The 19,615-nt window shown below is 53.7% G+C and overlaps 2 protein-coding genes across 3 annotated transcripts in view; one reads left to right on the forward strand and one right to left on the reverse strand.

Annotated features, from left to right (window-relative positions):
* PEA15 (proliferation and apoptosis adaptor protein 15) overlaps positions 1-6,239 on the forward strand; it is a 54,167-nt gene extending 47,928 nt beyond the window's left edge. Inside the window, exons 2-4 of the mRNA XM_053368218.1 lie at positions 972-1,145; positions 4,615-4,770; positions 5,917-6,239. Coding sequence (XP_053224193.1) covers positions 974-1,145; positions 4,615-4,770; positions 5,917-5,981 — 393 coding nt within the window. The 5' untranslated portion in view covers positions 972-973 and the 3' untranslated portion in view covers positions 5,982-6,239. The remainder of the gene's footprint in view (positions 1-971; positions 1,146-4,614; positions 4,771-5,916) is intronic.
* Positions 6,240-14,408: 8,169 nt separating this feature from the next.
* Positions 14,409-19,615, reverse strand: part of DCAF8 (DDB1 and CUL4 associated factor 8) — a 41,836-nt gene continuing 36,629 nt past the window's right edge. For both annotated transcript variants that reach the window (XM_053368146.1, XM_053368144.1), the window contains 6 exons: positions 18,816-18,873; positions 18,388-18,495; positions 17,433-17,563; positions 16,934-17,053; positions 16,114-16,230; positions 14,409-15,704 (listed from right to left, as the gene is read on the reverse strand). In XM_053368146.1, coding sequence (XP_053224121.1) covers positions 15,585-15,704; positions 16,114-16,230; positions 16,934-17,053; positions 17,433-17,563; positions 18,388-18,495; positions 18,816-18,873 — 654 coding nt within the window. In that variant the 3' untranslated portion in view covers positions 14,409-15,584. The remainder of the gene's footprint in view (positions 15,705-16,113; positions 16,231-16,933; positions 17,054-17,432; positions 17,564-18,387; positions 18,496-18,815; positions 18,874-19,615) is intronic.

Genomic DNA, 19,615 nt, shown 5'->3' on the forward strand with positions numbered 1-19,615 from the left:
TTCCAACTCTCCCATCCCCCCACCCCAGGGTCACGCATTTTGCCTCTTCCAAACTCCTGTTTCTTCACCCACCCGTGCAGCTTCCCTCTCTCCCTTGAGCTTGGGGTCTGCGCACTTGCAGGTCCTTTCTCCCCCAAACTTGGAAGGGGGCGATTGCCAGCTATCTCCCAACGGAGAAAGCATAGACCTTGAGGCTCCTAACAAACCATCTCCCTCGCAAAGGAAGGTCAGTTAAGAACATGCTAAGCCAGCTGCAACAATTGGCACACAAAGTAGAACAAAGAAGAACCGTACCTGGTTTCCAGGTACACTAGGAAAGAAGAACGAAAACACAGTATTTGATGATAGAAAGCCGGGTTCCAAGGTGGAGCACAGGCATTCATCACCATTCCAGGGCCCTCAGGTTTTGGACTAGGGACCAGAGAAGGATCAGGGTTCAAATCCCCACTCCGTAACAAAGCTCACTACCTCGCAGGATTGTCGTGAGGTTGAAATGGGAAAGGGGAGAACCATGTGTGCCACCTTGCGCTTCTTGGAGGAAAGATGGGATCTAAATGAAAAAGCAATAATAATAAACAGCTGCATCTGGATCTTTAACTCAGGGGTGTGCAGAAGGTAGATAGGGATCTGCTGGTGGGTCTCTGGGTGATTTGCACAAAGTCAGCAAGGGTTTCTGACTCCCAGTTGACCTCTGACCTCCCTCCCCAAATGCTGCACAACTGAAGAAAAGCTGGGTAACCACGAGTGGGTTTTAAATTTATTTTTTAATGCTGAAGGATTGCAAAGCTCTTTTCACTTTGGCAGTCCAAGCCGACTCCTAGGCTCAGGGTCCTTCCATTCAATGTGTGTGTGATTTGCACCCGGCTCCAGTTGGTAGATATCAGGCTCCTAGTGGACAGATCCTGCAGGCGTGACGTCTTGCCTACCCCTTTCTATAACTGGCCCTGTTCCCCCTTCCTCACCCCTTGCAGAGATGGCAGAATACAGCAGCCTTCTGGAGGAGCTGGCTGAGAACATCACCAACGAAGACCTGGACCAGCTGAAGTCAGCCTGCAAGGAGGACATTCCCAGCGAGAAGAACGAGGAAATCACCACCAGCAAGGACTGGTTCAGCTTCCTGGAAAAGCACAAGAAACTGGACAAAGGTGAGCAGGACCACCGGCCTTTGAGATGGCTCTGCTCTGCCCCCACAGAAGGAGGCAACAATGCTTCTGAAGGCCAATTGCTGGAAACTGCAGAAGGGAGAGGGCTCTTGTGTTCGAATCCTGCTTGTGGATTTCCCATGGGGGCATGTGGTTGGATGCTGGACTAGATGGGCTATGGGCCCAATCCAGCAGGCTCTTCTGCTGCTCTTAGGAGAAGGGGATGAGGAGGAGCAGGGGAGGAAGAAAGTGTGCTCAGCCCCCGGCCCCTTCTGCACCAGCCTATCACTCAGGATGGGGGCCCAGGAGCCGAGGGTGGGGTGCTGGGATGCGATCTTTGCCCTTGCTGGCCCCAGCCTCTGCCTGGGAACCCAGGAGGGGGCTGGGGTGAGTGAGGCCAAAGATCACCCTCTGCGTGTCCCACACATGCTGGGTGGCATCACGTGACGAGTCACGTGGCCCCCCTCAATGGGGGGGGGACAAGTTGGCACCCCCAGCTGCACCTAGCCTATACAGCCATACCTCGGGTTGAAGTAGCTTCGGATTGAGCATTTTCAGGTTGCGCTCTGCGGTGACCCAGAAGTCACAGAGCGCGTTACTTCTGGGTTTCACCGCTCACGCATGCACAGACGCTCAAAATGACGTCATGCGCATGTGCGGAAGTGGTGAATTGCGACCTGTGCACGTGTAGACATGCAGACACGGGTTGCATTTGCTTCAGGTTGCGAACGGGGCTCCAGAACAGATCCCGTTCTCATCCAGAGGTAGCACTGTGTCTGAATCTATGGGATTACAGTAAACACAGAGAAGAGGGTCAGGAGAAAAGAATCTGTGCACCTAGACAGGCCTACATATCAATAAGCAGCTCAGCCCTCTCTCACCGCCCTGATTTCCTTCCAAAGGAAGGAGGCAAGAGCAGCAGAATCAAGTTGAGTGACTCAGAGCTGGCAGGCTTGAGGTTCCAGGAGGGTTGGGGAGTGGGGCGGAGCAGCCCGCCTGCCCGCCTGCCTGCCTGCTTGGCTGTGACAGCTCCAGGCAAGAGGAACGGACGGCTGGGCTCCCGGGAGAACCAGTGACTCAGCAGACAGGCACCGGCCAGGCAGATCTCCTTCAAGGGCTTGACACTTCCAGACCAACAAAGCACTTCTGCAATCACTTCTGTTCTGTCCCCAGGAGGGAAGCTGGGGCAGGGAGATGAATACCTGTCGCCTGGCACCATTTGACAGGGCATGAGCGCAGGGAGAAGGTGTGGGTGCCGAGTTGTGCGACAGAACCAGGAGCCCAAACCTCCACCTCTTTCAGGGGGCTCAGTGCAACTGTGGGGCACCCATTGCAAAAATGGGTGCGTGTTTGGGAGGTGTGCGTATGGGGCTGTAGGAATGAACAGCTCTCAGAAGAGATTACGCCAGGTGTCACACACACACAGACACACCACTCACCAACAAGGGGGGAAACACCCTCTCATGACCCTAGAACTCATGGATGAAGCTGAACACTGGAATACTCAAGACAGATAAAAGAGAGTCTTTTGCACAGCACATAGTTAAACAAGGGAACTCACTGCTGCAGAAAGCAGGGTGGCCACCAATTTGGATGCCATTAAAAGAGGATTGGACAAATCCACATAGAATACTACTACTTATAACAACATTAAAAAACAGTTTTAAATCTTATGGTTTTACCTGGTTACAAACTTAATTCGTTCCAGAGATCCATTCTTAACCTGAGGTACCACTTTAGCTAATGGGGCCTCCCACTGCAGCTGGTGCCCAATTTCTGTTCTCATCCTGAGGTAAAGTTCTTAACCCGAGGTACTATTTCTGGGTTAGCGGAGTCTGAAACCCAAAGTGTTTGTAACCTAAGGTGTTTGTAACCCGAGGTACCACTGTGACTGTGAAGAATGAAATCACACAAAAATGGAGTGAGCCCTAGAAATGCACATCTCAGGTGTCAAAGGCCGGGGTAAAAAGTTGTGTCCTCAGCATTCATCAAAAAGTAGTATGATGACAAACAGGAGCAGAAGCTGCTCTGGGCACAGGAGGAGAAATATCCAAATATATCTAAATATCGCCCTAGCGCATTAGATGCTCTTCACAACCAGACCTGCACCCCAGCTCTCTTTTGCTCTTGTGCAGAGTTGCTGGTCTCCCCCCCCCCCCGCACCCATCCTGCCCACTTCAGCCTTCCAGGTTCTTGAGCTGAGACACCCCCAACACACACACACACGGCTGAGCCCTACCGTGAGTTGCTCTTGTGGAGGAAGGCTACAGATGGTGCTGTGGAGCTGGATGATGTCATTTTGTGCTTGTTTAAAAAATAAGGTTGTTTTCTCAGGGCAATGCAACCTGCTGTTGGTTGGTTGCTTTCCTCTATCATATGGACACACATACACCTCTGCACTGGTCTCTCTGCCCACGCACCAGCAACATCGTGAACAGACTCACACTGCTGTGCCCACGCAAGACAGCCCCGTGCCTCCAGAGAGGCTCGCAGTCGTCAGTCACACCTTCAGGAAAGCGGCACCAACACACACACACACAGAGGGAGTTGGTATGTTACAGACACAAAGAGTCAAGTTAAATTCACACGTAGAGAATGGAACAGGTGTGGGATTCAGGTGACGATTAGCATGAAACAGTGGGCTGCTTTTGACATGGTGCCATCCTAAGTGGGGGCGGCCGGGGGGGGGGGGGGGAGGAGAAAGAGAGAAGTCCCTGCGCTGATTGTCTGCATTGCAATCCTGGAGGGATGCAAGAGGCAGGGCAACCCAGCCCTTTCATCTTTGCAGGTGGGGCAAGGCAGGCGCAATTCAGCCGATTCAACAGGCAGCGCGCTTGCCACCGCCTTCCTGTTTCCCCACAGCTGACCTCCTTCCCTGTGCTTATTCACGCTTGGACTACTGCAATGCGCTCTACGTGGGGCTACCTTTGAAGGTGACCCGGAAACTGCAATTAATCCAGAATGCAGCAGCTAGACTGGGGACTGGGAGTGGCCGCCGGGACCACATAACACCAGTCCTAAAAGATCTACACTGGCTCCCAGTACGTTTCCGAGCACAGTTCAAAGTGTTGGTGCTGACCTTGAAAGCCCTAAACGGCCTTGGTCCGGTATACCGGAAGGAGCGTCTCCACCCCCATCGTTCTTCCTGGACACTGAGGTCCAGCTCCGAGGGCCTTCTGGCCGTTCCCTCAGTGCGAGAAGTGAGGTTACAGGGAACCAGGCAGAGGGCCTTCTTGGTGCTGGCACCCGCCCTGTGGAACGCCCTCCCACCAGATGACAAGGAAATAAGCAGCTATCCTATTTTTAAAAGACACCTGAAGGCAGCCCTGATCAGGGGAGTTTTTGATATTTAATGCTGTACTGTTTTTAACACTCGATTGGGAGCTGCCCAGAGTGGCTGGGGAAACTCAGCCAGGTGGGCGGGGTATAAATAATAAATTGTTATTATAATATTATTATTATTCCTGCGCAGACAACCTCTCCTACATTGAGCACATCTTTGAGATCTCCCGCCGCCCTGACTTGCTCACCATGGTGGTGGAGTACCGCACCCAAGTGCTGAAGATCTCTGAAGAGGATGAAGTGGACACAAAGCTGACCCGTATCCCCAGTGCCAAGAAATACAAAGGTCAGGGGCCTCCCTGCCCAGCACCCACATGCTCTCAGCCACCCCCTTCCCCCAAACCCCAGCAGTTGCACCTGGCTCTCACCTCACCCCTTCTTCCTGCAGGAAGACCCTGGGGCTGGGGCTGGTTGCTTGTCCATCTTCCTCTCAGCCTCTCTCAGCCTCTCTCAGCTGCTCAAGAGGCTGAGCAGGCTGCTTTTGGGGAAGTAGGTTTTTGGGTTTTCTCATCCGACCTTGAGGAGAGAACTTGGTCTCCTCTCCCTTTTCCAGACCCACTTTGAACAGCTGGAGAAACCTACCGTAGCTTCAAATCTCCAGCCTGAAGAGCAGCAACATGCCCCACGTCCACCCAAGGGTGATGGGGGGTGGACAGAGGACTCTTTTGTCCAGAGGCCGCCAACAACTCCATCCCCAAACCTCCCTGGCTCACAAGGGGCAAGATGCAGCCGTGGGGGAGGTAAATGGTTGGTTGTGCGGGAAACCTTTCCAGAGCGTAGTTTTTCTACTCTGAGGTTGAAGATGGGCAACTAAGCAAAAGCAGGTCGTGCAACTGTCCCTTTCATGACTAAGGGCGCCAACTGTACAGCTTTCTAACATGAGGAAGAGGATGGGAAAGGAAGCAACAATTTGGGTTTGCTCTGCTCTGTTCTGAGGCAGATTTATACGCAGCCCAGAAATAGTGTTCTGCCAGGCTGAGGGGCTCCCAGTTGCTAGTATACATCGTTAGCTGAGAGGATACCTTTGAAACACTGAGTTTAATAATAGTAAAAAAGATAAGCCATGCTGTTAATAGTCACGTGTATTTACGTGAACAAACAGGGGGCCCCCAAAGAGGGCTGCATGTGGGGCCCCTCGGACCCTAAGCTCTTCACTGGTTCCCTCTTTATAGGGACTGCATTTAGGTTTCCAATCTGTTAAATATCACTTGGAGACCTTCAAGTCCTAATCATAGAAATTAGACTGGGTAGTAGATTCAGGCCGCAGTTTCTTCACACAGGTCCTCACAAGCTTGTGGAACTCTCTGCCACAAGATGTATTTCTGGCCACCAACTCAGATCTCTTTAAAGGAAGCTTAGGTGGACTCAGACAATCCCACCAGGTGACTCCCAAGTCGTTCTCATGTTGTCTCCCTTCTTTTTCTCCCCACAGACATCATCCGGCAGCCCTCCGAAGAAGAGATCATCAAACTGGCTCCGCCACCCAAAAAAGCTTAAAGTGGGGGGGAGGGGGAGGAAGGGAGCAGCTGGGAGGAGGATGACCCCCCCACAACCCCCCCCCGCTCTGCTCCACTGTGCCCTGACGGTTCCAGCTGCCCCTTCTGGCTACATCCTGCCCTTTCTTCTGTGACTGTCCGCCTGTCTTGTGGGACTGGGGTGGGGAGCAGCCTTGGCCACTAATGGGGTCTTAATTCCAACCCGCCTCCCCAACCCCTCCTCCCCACACACATATCCCCCCCCTTGCCACTGACTCGGGAGGGCTGCTGGGATGGGGTGACAGCCAGGGGGCTGGAGGACTGTTGCTATGCAAACATGGCGCCCACCTCTCCCCAATTGCCATTCCCTCCCTTCCACGCACCCACCGGGAAAGGGCAGACCCCCCCCCAAGTTTAACACCCCAACAAAACCAAGAGCCTTGGCCTGTTGTCGTTGTCCTTGTTGTTGTTAAGGAAGAGGTGAGGATGGGCAGAGGAAGCTGGATAGGGGGAGATGAGATCAGGGGGGTGGGTGTTTTGTTTTTAAGAAGCCACTGGGAGCCCCCCAGTGCAGAACCAGCGCCAGGAGCTGGCCTTGAGGCATCAGTTTGCAGGGAAGAGATTGGGGTGTTAGAAAGGACTAGGCAAAGACGGGCAAGTTTAGCAAGCAAGGAGGGGAAGGGAACGAGATGGAGAAGGGTTAGGAAGAAGTCATTTGCTTGTGGGAAAGCCTGAGGGGGCCCCTAGTTGCTCAGATGTGCTGGGGGGCCCTAGGGCCACAGAACAGGGCCCTGAAGCTCCCCACTCCAGAATTGTCACCCTGGCTATACACCCTGCCAGTCGCCCGTGAGGCCTCGCTACCACTCTTGACCCCTCCAAAGTCAGCCAAGTACTGCAGCTTAAGATTTTGCTGACATCCCGGCTCAATGCACACACAGAAGGAGCGGCGCACTGGAGATTTGCGCATCTCACGGCAGCCACACTCCTCTCCAGCCGCGCAAACTGCCAAGACTTATTTCGGCTGAGCCAGACATCCTAAAAGGCTTTTTTTGGGGGGAACAGCTGGTTGCAGAGGCGAGCTGCGGAGGGAGGGCATTTAAATTTTCTCCCAGGGTGTTATCTCTGGGGCGGAGGGCTAGGGTGCTGGAGTCCCAGGGCAGGGGTGCTAAGTACCTGCTGAGCAGGGAGGGGGACAAGCGGAAGACAGGAGTTGGGGGGGGAATACAGCTTGAGATAAAGAGAGAGGAGAGAGAACAAAAGTTTGTGTGGAGAGAGCTGGGTTCAATTTGGGGGTCTGCTCCTTCCCTGCCAGTCTGTGCTAACCCTGGGGTGGGAGAGCAGGCCTTTCACCAGGAGGCAAGCTGGGGGGTGACACACACCAGCCCACCCCCACTGGCCTGCCAGCCTCCTTGCCTGCCCCTCCCCGACTTTGTGCCTTTCCTCGGTGTTGGTCGTGCCGCTACCGCCTCTCCTTCAACTTGCTCCATGGATGCCTCTTCCTCCGTTGTCGCCAGAGACATTGACCCCTTCCTCCTCCTCCTACTTCTCCTTCCTCAGGGGGCTGACTTGGTGCCACTTCTGCCCCAATTCAGTCCACCACCCCCCACCCCCTGCCTGCTGGCTCACCTTGAGCGGAGGGCCATTTCCACAGGGGGCCAACACTTAATCGCCGCGTCTTTTTCTTTGCCGTGATTTCTACTCCTCAGCTTGTGGACCGCCTTGCTGTTCTGCTCAGTGGCTGCATTGTCATAGATGGGGGGGGGGACTGGTAGGTGGGGGGGGCATGGGGATGGTGGGACCCTTGAGGCTTTCCCTGTGGAATTGCCTGCCTGCCTGTTGGCCCTCCACACACCCAGGAGACAGCCTGATATGGAGGGCAGGCCTCTTGATGCTCTCTGGTTGCAACAGGGGCACCTCTGAAGCAACCAAGGCTACCAGCAGCCTCCCCACCTGCCCAGACCCAAGAGAGCCGGTGACACTGCTTGCATGCACTCATCCTGCATCCCTGCATACGATCATCGAGACACCCGTGTCTTAAATAAATCAGGGAAGTCCTGAGGGGCCACATTTCTGCTTACAGAGAAATACATGTTGCCTCCCCCTGCAGCACATGCAGCCCCCTTGGGTGCTGAGCAGCTGCCGTGTGTGTGTGTGTGTGTGTGTGTGTGTGTGTGTGTGTAAGCAGGCTAAAATGTTTAAGGAACAAATGGGGGGAAAACAGTAATCCACATGCAGCAAGGAGGAAAGTGGGATTTGTCTGCTTCTCTCTGTCTCCCCACATAGTTTGTTTCCAGATGGAGCCAGATGAAGACAGTCTCCCTGCCTCACATGGCTGCTGGGGGTGTAGAGGAGGAGGAGGAGGAGGAAGGGAAGGGGGGGCCACGTGACTGTTTCTGGGCGCCCAAAGCTGTGATCCTGGCTGCTGCGTTCGTCTCTCTGCTGCAGCTTCCATTGCACATATATTGCCATTAAACTAACTGCACCTGTTCTGGGGTGGGGGAAAAAAGAGACCCACCCAAACAGTGGAACTTGCATCAGACTGCAAAAGGAAATATATATATATATTATTTAATTAATGCTGAAAAACTGCGCTGTGCATCCTGGTATTGTTGGCCAGGTGGTATTTCCTCCTCTTTTCTCCCTGCCCCCCCCCCACCTTAAAGCGAGACCACCTGCTTCTGCCCTTCCCCCTTGCAGGTAGTGTTGTGTTCTTTTGTGTTACGTATCAACAGGTGGGCTAGGTCTGTGTTTCTTACAAGGCATCTTGTTTAGCTCTCCCCTTCCCCACCCCCTGGCAATCCCGCTGCCTCTCCACCCACCACACACAGCCTGAGCCTTGCCTTCAATCTCTCCCCCCCCCCCCAATTCCCTGGGTCAGGATCTCGGCCGCAGTGGGTCGTTCCTGCCCAACCAGATGCATTCCTGGCACAAAACTCCCTAGGTGCGTGTTGGTGTGCAATGACTGTTCAGAAGTCCAGAGAGCTGGTGGAAAGGAGGAGCGAGGTGGGGCGGGGAGGGCTCCTCTGGAGCAAGGCAAGGGGTCAGCGGCAGGAGAGAGACAGGCAATGGCCCCCGTTCGAGAGAGGCAGGCTGCCGTCCCTGCAACCACTCTGCACCCCCCTGCCTGCCTTCAGTTTGGCATGGTGGGGCCTCGCCTCCAAGATGCACCACAAAGCGCCTTCTCGCAAGGTTGGCTGTGCACATCTGGACACAACTCCAAGGGCGCATGGCACACTCAGCCGGGCTCTCAGCACCGGACTTGTTATGCTTCTGGATTGAGCCAAGCCTAGAGGAAGGGGCCAGAGCATGTGGACTCTCCTTCGCCGGAGGTTTTTAAGCGGAGGGCCATCTGTCCTGGATGCCTTCGTTGCGATTTAGATGTGGGGGCTTGGACTAGATGTTGCTTCTGATTCAGCAATTCCATGACTGTGGAAGGGGCTTATCAGCCTCCTTGCTCTTCCAGAGGTCAACCACATTTCAAATCAAGATATATATAGAGTCTGGGGTCCTGCGGAAAAGCTATGAGGAGCGGTAGTAGCAGAGGGGAGCATTCGCTCTCAGCTAAGGGGGTCAGGGACACTGGGGAGGGCTCTGGGCTGCTTGCACTTGCTTGGTGCCCTCCTAAGAGAAGCCTTTGTGTGAAGACGTGCAGAAGCGCTTCAGCAAACGCTGTTGGGAGGCGCAAAAATTGCGCAGGAGGGAAGGGGCTGCTACTGCCGCCTTTGCCTTCTTTCTCCCCCCCCCGACTCCTTCCAAGGTCCTACCGTAACAAAAATCAGCCCCAGGAAGCCTCTGCCTTCTCAAAGCCAAAACCTCGGCAGAAGGGTGGTCTCTGGTTCAGCTGCCCTTAAGTACCCACACCCCACAGACACACACTTCTGATGTTTACAGCTGAACAGTTGGTGGTGGTGATGTCATTGCAAATTAGCAAATTGGCAGCGGGTAAAAATAGTGTCAAAAAAGAAACAGGGTGGTGGTTGCGGGGGGTGAGGCTGGAAGTAAAAAGCGAACAAATGGCTCAAAACAAAGCGAAGAACAAAGGGGCTGATTAGGAGGCAGCTCAGAATCACAGGATGCAGAAAACACTTTTTTTTTTTTTTGCTTTGGGGCTAAATACCCACCACCCTTGGCATGGCCAAGTCCTTCACCGCTCTTAAAGGGCAGCCCTTGCCTGGTCTCCGGATGAATACGCCTCAAATATTTTGCAAGGCCAGTGACATTGCCAGAGAGAAAGGAGGCTCTCTGCTAGGTCAGGGCTGGGGGTGGAGAGGCAGACACACACCTGTGTGGCCCCCCAGCTGTGGTTGCGCCACACACCCACACCCACACCCACCCTGCGTCTCCAGGATGTCAGGCAGGGGAAATTCCCAGCCCTACTGGAGACACTGCTTGGGGATTGAATCTGGGGCCTTCTGCAAGCCAGGCATGTGCTCTGCTGCTGAGCCACCAATAAGCAAGGCCCTGCAATGTTTAAAAGAACCCTTCCCACAAGCCACATATATATATATAAACACACATACACACAAAAGCAACTTTGCACATACAGTGGACGCTTGGGTTGTGAACGTGATCTGTGCAGGAGGCAGGTTCGCAACCTGTGACCCGCGCATCTTCGCACACGCGGGCTGCAATTTGACGCTTCTGCACATAAGCAAAGAGCGATTTAGTGTTTCTGCGCATGTGCCGAAACCCAGAAGTAACCTGTTCTGGTACTTCCAGGTTTGACGCAGTGCGCAACCCAAAATTGCGCCACCTCAAGTGTCTGTAATGTTAAATTAACCCACCACAACACTTTCTCACCTCCAAGATGAGCACAAAGAGGCAATTTCCACGCAGACTGAATGTTACCAGTCAAACCAGTTGCCACCTCTGGTGTCTTAGATTTAAAATTCTGGGACAGGGTCAGGGTTTTTATTTTCTTTTAATAGTACAAACCCGCCCTCCGTATTAAGTTCAGGTGCATGAATTGTAGTCCGCTACAGCTGGACAGAAGCTCCAGGAGCCAGAACAGGGGAAGGAAACACCCAGGCCCCAATCCTGCCTCTCCGCCAGCTCTCTCTACTTCCTCCCTCCCCAGCTGTCCCTGACCCCTGATGCTCAGACCGTGCTAACTGTGTGTACATATATATTATAAATATATGTATATTAAATATAATATTGAGTGTTTAGTGTTAACTTATTCTCTCTTTTTTTTTTTTGTCAAGTGGACCAAAACAAAAAACCAAACCACAGCAAACAGGAACTGTAACAAAGTATTAGTTTCTAACTCAACACAATTTTTGATTAAAGAAGTGTGTTTCTTTGAACAAAGCGATAAATAAGCATAACTTCCGTATAGCTGATGGGGTATTTTGTTTGCATACAATTTGGCTAAGCCAAAAATAAACGGTGGAGAGACAAGGACTACCTCGAAGGGTTGTTGTGAAGATTTATTGAAAAAGGCAGTATTCTGTGTAAAGTCAGGATAAAAAAAGGGCCTCTCTTGGGTTCACTCAAATCAAGCGGACCTGTGGAAAATATTTGCCGCCACCCCCTGCAAGTAAATGAACTTGGCTGTTATGGGGGGGCAGGTTGGGGTATTTTACTCGTGGGCTGAGATGTCCCTGAGCCTTGTTTGCACCATTCTCTGCTATAGATTCCTTCCTTGAAGGTTTTTAAAGAGAGGCTGGATGGCCACCTGCCAGGGATTCTTCGCCTGTCATTCCTGCATTGCGGGGGGCTAGTCGAGATGGCCATTGGGGTCTCTCACACTACACTCTGCAAATGAACAGCTTTTCCTTTCCTTTGCCAGCCTTCCTCATCCACAACCAGATAGCCTGCCCCCTTCCCCGTGGGCAACTCCACCCTCCATCACTGTAGCCACACAGGTGAGAAAAAAATCTGTTCCAGGCAAAATCCAGCCCTCCAGATGTTTGGGACTACAATTCCCATCATCCCTAGCTAACAGGACCAGCGGCCAGGGATGATGGGAATTGTAGTCCCAAACATCTGGAGGGCCGGAGTTTGCCTATGCCTAGGCTGAGCACTGCCAGCTTCAATAAATGAAAAATGTACATTTAAAAAACGGGGAAAGCCAGTACTCCTGGGACGGCCAATGACAAGGAAGTGAGCCATGGGTGCTAAATAACTGCCGCCAGAGTGTTGTGGGTTAAGTGTTCCCAATGAAATGGGGGGGGGGGATGCAGGGTTCGCTTCCACCGCGCTGGATCGGGGCCGTTGTCCAGATTCAGAAAAACCACTGAAGCGAGTGTGTTTTAACAGTCGAGTGGAAGTGATGGATGGCAGTCTTTCTGCCCAGCAGAAGGGAAGTTAAAAAGGAAGTTGCTCTCAAGGACAGCCCAAGTCCTGCATTGACGGGGGGGGGGGTCTGGATTCGGCCGCCTGCAGCCCACTCACCCGCTCTCCAATTCCATGTTTCCAAGTCAACACGAGGGGTCAGGGGTCTCCACAGCTCCCACCCCAAACTCTTGAGCTGTGCCCAAATTGGTGCCCCTTCCCCCCCAAAGTGGCTTGCTGACTTGCACTGTTCATTCCTACCTTCTCCTGTAAGTGGCGATGTTCTTCGCTTTTTTTTAAAAAAAGGAAAAATGTTTCTTTAATCAAAACTTGTCATAACTGCAAAGTTAATTTTTTTAAGGGTTTTTGTTTTTTGTTTTTTTTTAGAGTAAAGGAATAAAAGCTCCTGCTTTGATTACTCTCCCCTGATCCCCACCCTCGAATTTTCTCTCCAAAATGTAATGAGAGTCATTGTGCTAATCATGGAAATAAAAGTCAAAAGGTATTGTGTACATGATGACTGTGTTCTTTCTTTAAAAAAAAACACACCTTCTCCCCTCTCAGTTAAGCAGGTGGAGGTTGGAGGAGGAGAGGGCGACAAGGGGAGCGATTGTCCCTTCCGAGGGGCCCCTTGCAGCCAAACAGCATAGAAGCCCCCCCCCCAAGTTCCTGGGTGTTTGGTGCAAGTAAGCTAAGCTCCCCGCCCCCCCCATACTCAAACTGGAAGAGGAGGAAGACAATGCCAGGCAGCTGGCAGGCACTGGGAGGGGGGGTGTTTGCGTGTAGGAAGAGCCGTTCTCACAACCGAAGGGGCCACCTCACCATCCCTAAAGATAACTTTTTGGGGGGGTTGAGGGCTGCATCTGTTGGATGGCTGCCTGCCAGGGATGCTTCAGCTGTGATCACTGCATGGCGGTGGGTTGGACTAGATGACTGCGGGAGGGCCCTTTCCAGCTCTATGAGTCTGTAATTTGAGGCCCCTCCTTGACACACTCCTTCCTTCTTCGCCTTTACTGTTTGGGCATTAATTTATTTTGGGAATGAAGCTGCTCTCTGGATGCAGCCAAAACATTCAAGGCATCTTACTCTGACAAAGCGAGGCACTCACTCTATCGCTCCCAAAAAAAGCCGGCCTGAGGCTCTCTTTAATAATAATAGTATTATAATAATTTATTATTTATACCCCGCCCATCTGGCTGTGTTTCCTCAGCTACTCTGGGCAGCTTCCAACACAATATTAAAATACATTTAAAATGAGGGGGCTAGTCTGCTTGACCCCCAAGTGAAGCCACTGGCTCTTATTTGGTAGGGAGCGGGTGGGCACGGCTACTGAGTCCTCCCCCACTATTCAAACTCTGCGCTGCCCCTATGGGATAGGTAAAGGTAAAGGGACCCCTACCGTTAGGTCCAGTTGTGACCGACTCTGGGGTTCCGGCGCTCATCTCGCTTTACTGGCCGAGGGAGCCGGCGTACAGCTTCTGGGTCATGTGGCCAGCAGGACTAAGCCGCTTCTGGCAAACCAGAGCAGCGCGCAGAAACGCCGTTTACTTTCCTGCAGAGCGGTACCTATTTATCTACTTGCACTGGTGTGCTTTCGAACTGCTAGGTTGGCAGGAGCAGGGACCGAGCAACGGGAGCTCACCCCGTCGCGGGGATTCGAACCGCCAACCTTCTGATCGGCAAGTCCTAGGCTCTGTGGTTTAACCCACAGCGCCACCCCTATGGGATGCCACCCTCCCCAAAAGCAAAACCAAACCAGGATTTGAGGCTGAAGAGTTCAGCCCCTGGCTGGCTGCCTTTGGAAAGAAGATCTCGATATTGCTGATGCCAAAGATGTCCTTATCGCGAAGGCAAGATGCTCCAGCAGTTTGGCTGACTCAAGGAGACGCACAGGGGACACAGAAGTGCTGGCACAGCCAGAGAAGCAAAAAATAAAAAGGTGATTTAGGAAAGAGGGGACAAAGGCAAGGAAGGGTCAGGCAGAAGCAGGGGGGGCGGCTGAAGTGAGAGCCCCCTCCAGGCCTCTAGAGTCTATTAGGTGAACGAGGCTGCAGAAAGGGGGGCCAGAGCCCCACCTCCTGTCCCAAGAAGGACAAAGGCAACCAGCCCCACGGAGCCAAAGAGGAACCTCTGGCCAGGCGCCCAGGGGACCCATTTCACACACAGCCAGGCCTGTCTCTCAATTCTTTTATTGCATTTATATAATATATATATTTAAACTTTTACAATAATTTTAACTTGATAACATCCAAGTTTTAATTTGGTTCTTGTCTTGTTTAATACATATAAAATTAGGCCTCTAAACAGCGATGGGAGGGGGGGAAGGGCAGTTGTTTTTGAAAACAAATAAGATTATTTTTTAAAGGGAAGGGGAACGGCGGAAATGAAACACAAAGAACCTTCGGGCAAATGGAGGGGATCCCACGAGAACCCCTCTCCCTCCGCAGGGCAGCAGTGAGCCCCCCTCCCCACCGCGAAAGGGGGAGGGGCATCTGCCCCACGACTCTTCTCTGCATTTAAACCATCTCTTAACCAAAAACCAAAAACCTTTACTCTCCAAAAAGGTTGGGCGAAGGGGCGTCCGAGGGGGCCAAGGCAAGCTCTAGACTGCAAAAGGGGGTTCTTCATGCCGCTAGAACTCTGCTGAAGGAAGAACACAAAAAACAGGAGGCGGAGGGAGAAGAATGCCCCCCCCTCAAAAAAAAAGAAAATGTAATCAGAAATAAAGCAAAGAGTCCAAGTTTGCTCATCCTGAAAGCGGGCAAGCAAGGGCACTCCTCAAAAATGGGAGTGGGGGGGGGCGCGGGAGAAAAAAGCACAAAACCTCCAAAAAAATGCCCCCTTTGGGGCTCACACCAACATCTGAAAGGGAAGGAGGAGGGAGGCAGAACCCGAACTCAGCTCACTCAAAAGGAAGCTTCACAGGGAATGGCCCGGGGGGGGGGGTCAGCAACCAAGGCCCTTCCCTCCCCACTCCCCCCACCCCATGCCTCTGGGGAAATGGGGGGGTGGAAGGGGGCAGGCCTCCCTCTTCCCCATGCCAAAACCGAGGCAGAGAGAGAGAGAGAGAGGAGGGGGAGAGCAGAAGGGGATCCCAGGGCGTCCCATGTGTGTGTGTCCCCCCCGCCCCCCTCAAGCAAAGTCCAAGTGCAATTAATGCCAAGCAGGTTGCCCCTGGGGGAGGGCAAGCGACAAGGAGGGCGGGGGGCAGGGGGGGCTTTCCTTGGTGTTTCAGTAAAAAGCAGGGGGGGGAATAGGTGGCCATTCAAAGTGGTGGGCATCTTGTTGCCGATTCAAGTCTGCACACTCTTCACGCCCCCACCTCTTCCTCATCCTCGGAGGGGGGGTCTCAAGAAGGCATGCACTGCACCCGATCCGGGCCTTCCTCATCATCGTCCGACGTGTCAGAGGAGCTGGGGGATTCGTCCGAGTCGCTGTCCGTCGCCCCGGTGCCTGGATCTCTTCGGCGCTGGGGGAAAGGGAAGAGTAGGGGGCTGTGACCATGTCCCATTATTGGGGGGGAGGGGAGAGCAGGGGGGGCTCAGCCCATCGCCAAAACAGGCTCACCCGCGGCTGCGTCATTCAGGGCTTTAACTCAGCAGCGGACACCTGCCTGCATGCAGAAGGCCTTGGGTCCGATCCCGTGGAGAGCCGCTGCTGCTGCCAGTCAGAGTAGGCAGTGCTGACCTGGATGGACCGTTGGCCTGACTCTGCCTAAGGCAACTTCCTGTGTCCCTATCACCCACTGGGCGGCAGTGAGAGCAGCCCCACGCCCTCCCAACCGACCGGAACCCCCATGGAGTGAGCTTCAACGCCCCCTTCCCGGTCTTCCTACCACCTGCCCCCCCCCCCGGTTCAGCCTGGCCCGTCCGCCCTACCCGGTGGTGCCGCCTCTGTCGGAAGTGGTGCATCAGGAACCAGAGCAGGTGGCTCTCGTACATGTCTGTGTGGTGCAGGCTGTCTTCGTCCCGCTCTCGCTTGTTCTTCTTTATCACCTGAGGAGGAGGAGGAGGAGGAGGAGGAGGAGGAGAGGGAGAGGGTCACTGGGCTGCCCAGGGCCCATTCAGAACCCAAGACTCCTGCACTGCACGGGGTTGGACTAGATGCCCCTGGGTGTCCCTGCCGACTCAGTGGCCCGTCTAGTGAAGAGGGACGGCCTTTTATCTGTCCTGAACCTTCCAATCCTCCGCTTCATTGAATGGCCACTGGCTCCAGTATTGATGCGCTTCCCACAAGCGCATCACTAATTGTTTAGTTCCTTGACATCTGATGGGAGGGTGTTCCACAGGCGGGTGCCACTACCGAGAAGGCCCTCTGCCTGGTTCCCTGTAACCTGGCTTCTCGCAGGGAGGGAACCGCCAGAAGGCCCTCAGCGCTGGACCTCAGTGTCCGGGCTGGATGATGGGGGTGGAGACGCTCCTTCAGGTCTACTGGGCCTTTGAGGCCGTTTAGGGCTTTCAAGGTCAGCCCCAACACTTTGAATTGTGCTCGGAAACGTACTGGGAGCCAGTGTAGGTCTTTCGGGACCGGTGTTATATGGTCTCCTCCAACATCCACCATCACCCTCATCCCTGGCCCCAACCAAAACCGGAAGCCCCCACCCCAACCGCCATGCTAGCTTCCCCCAGACTGCAGGAGAGAGGGGCTTGGCCAGCAGCCGCCCCCGAGTCTCCATGGGGCTGAGAAGGCGTCCCTCACCTCCTTCAAGCCAGTGAGTTGGGTGGGCACCTCTGCCGTCGGGGCCCAGACCTTGACGTCGTGATCCAAACCGCTGGTGGCCAAGACTGGGAGGTGAGGGTGGGGCTCCAGGCAGTTGACCTGAAAGAATATCCAAAAACCTTTTTTTTCTGGAGCGGAGTTGTGGCTTTGGGTCGCCCCAGAAACAGCTGAGAGGGCAAAAAAGTAGCAGAGGAGTCGCTGCTCTGTCCTGCATTCCTGCCCCTCCCAAACTAGATATGCTGGGGGAGGAAGAAAAGGTGGTGTGTCATCCGTCCGTCCCCCCCCTCCCCCGATGATAAGAAGGGGTGGCAGATTTGCTTGAGGAGAGAGGTGGGTTCTGCACCCATTTCTTCCAGGAGCCAACAGGACGGGCCTTCTGGTTGCCGCCCCCCTGAATTCTACCCACCCCTTAACAAATCCTGCCCAGCTGTGCCCCCCTCCCAGCCCAAGCAGCCCTCCGGCCAGCCACGCCCCTCACCACGCCTCCTCGGTCGCCTTCCATGAACTGCACCACTTGGCAGGACGACTTCTCCCACAGGAAGATGTGCCCGCAGTCACTGCCGCTCACCACAAACTCGCTCTTGGGGCCGTAGAAGTTGACACCCTTCACTGCAGGCAGAGAAGTGGTCTGGGTGAGTGCCTGGCAAAGCCACTGCCCCCCCCAAGCGCCACCTCCTGGCAAGAGCTCAGCAGCCCCCCCTCTGCACTAGGGGGACCAGGAGAACCTGCCTCCCCCTTTCATTTCCCTTCCTTCCCTCCTTTCCCAGAGGAGCGAGTCTCCCTTGCTCAGGGGGCGCCGTGGAAGCTGTGACTCTGGGCCCTGTGGCCATCAAGGGGGCCATGTGGGGAGAGAACAGGGGCAGGGGCTGATTGGGGACTGTGGGGGTGCCGCTGGGGGGACGACGACTTTGGAATCCTCTCCTCACTTGCTTATCTGCTTGGTCCCTGGCAAAATCAATCTCATTTTGGCAAGAGAATGCATTTATAATTACATTTACAGGAACACTACAACTCACATGTGATTTACTTATGAAACTGCAGCTTTGTGTGGGTGGAGGGGAAATTATTTGGGGGGGGGCAGTCTGAAGGGGCCACCACCTGAGATTTCATGGGAGCCACCCACAGCCTTCCAGAAGCCTCAATCTACCCAGGTAGCGATAGTCACACAGAGACGTGGGGCATTCTGGGTCGTCCCGGCTTTGTGCGATTTCCCCTTTGCATGCTGCCCCCCGAAACATAACCCTCACGTAAGTTGTGAGGCTACTGCCTGCCTGCCTACATATATATATCTAGCTCAGACCTGCCCCTTCTTGGAAGTTTTCAACGTTAGCAAAAGCGCCTGGAGTTTGAGCGAGGCTAGGCCAGGAGCTCTGCCAGCCCCACAGGGCCAGGGGGCATTTCCCCCTGCCAGGGGGGGGAGGCTGCTCCTGCACCTGTGGCGTTGTTCCGATGCCCCTTGTATCTCTTCAGGTACTCGGCTCCGTCACTGTGGGACGCGTTGAAGAGATAGATGTCCTCGTCGTTGTAGCTGGCCACGAGCTCTGCAGCAAGACACATTGGGGAAAGCTCAGTTGCTTCTGGGAAATGGCAGGAGGGGAGAACTTTCTTTGGCCTGGGGGGGGGAGGCTGGCCAGCAGATTCTAAGACATCACGACCCCCCAGCCTTCACCAGGGAGGGGCGCACTGGGCCAGGGAAATCCCCTCCTCCACTCCATTGTGCTTCCTTGTCCCTGACACCCTGGAAGGTTCCTCTCCCAGTCTCTCCTGGTCAAGGGCTGTCCTGGCACCCAACACGACAGAAGATGAACCCCCCAAGCTTGGTGGCTGACCACCCCACCCCCCAGAGAGCTGCCCCACGTACCTGACCCATCGTGGCTGTAGACCAAACAAGTAATGTTGGCTTTTGAATCGCTGTTCACCTACGGAGGAATCGGGGAGCAGAGGAAAGCTCAGCAGAGCACTTTCCCAAAGACCCTCCAGCCCCAGATAATAATAATAATAATAATAATAATAATAATAATAATCGTAATTATTATTATTATTATTATTATTATTATTATTATTATTTATACCCCTCCCTCCCCAGCCAAGACCGGGCTCAGGGCGGCTAACACCAGGTGTAAAAACAATTGATTGAAATATTGAAATACAACTTAAAAACAATACAACTTAAAATACAGCATTAAAATGCAGCCTCATTTCAGTAGAAACTCAAATCAAAAACTTTTTGGGGATGAAAACATCAAATATTCACCAAGGCCAACTATCCAGACTGGTCCTACGTGGGCCAGAAAAAAGCCAGGGAAGTCCCCAAATAGGAGTTCCATCACAGAAGGAGAAAGGAAAAAAGAAGAGCGGGAGGGGATCAAGTTGATTCCAAGCCAAAGGCCAGGCAGAACAACTCTTGTCTTACAGGCCCTGCGGAAAGAGATCAGATCCCGCAGGGCCCTGGTCTCATGAGACAGAGCGGTCCACCAGGCTGGAGCCAGCACTGAAAAGGCCCTGCCTCTGGTTGAGGCTAATCTGACTTCCTTAGGGCCCAGGACCTCTAAGGTGTTGCTATTTATGGCTCTTATGCCCAAGAGCCACGTGGGTTGAGCACAGAGGCAGCTTTTGCACTTGGGGCAGGCAGGCCAAGATTTCAGAGAGAGGCAGTCCATA

Source organism: Podarcis raffonei, chromosome 16 (assembly GCF_027172205.1).
Source record: "Podarcis raffonei isolate rPodRaf1 chromosome 16, rPodRaf1.pri, whole genome shotgun sequence".
In the NCBI taxonomy this organism is placed as follows: domain Eukaryota; kingdom Metazoa; phylum Chordata; class Lepidosauria; order Squamata; family Lacertidae; genus Podarcis; species Podarcis raffonei.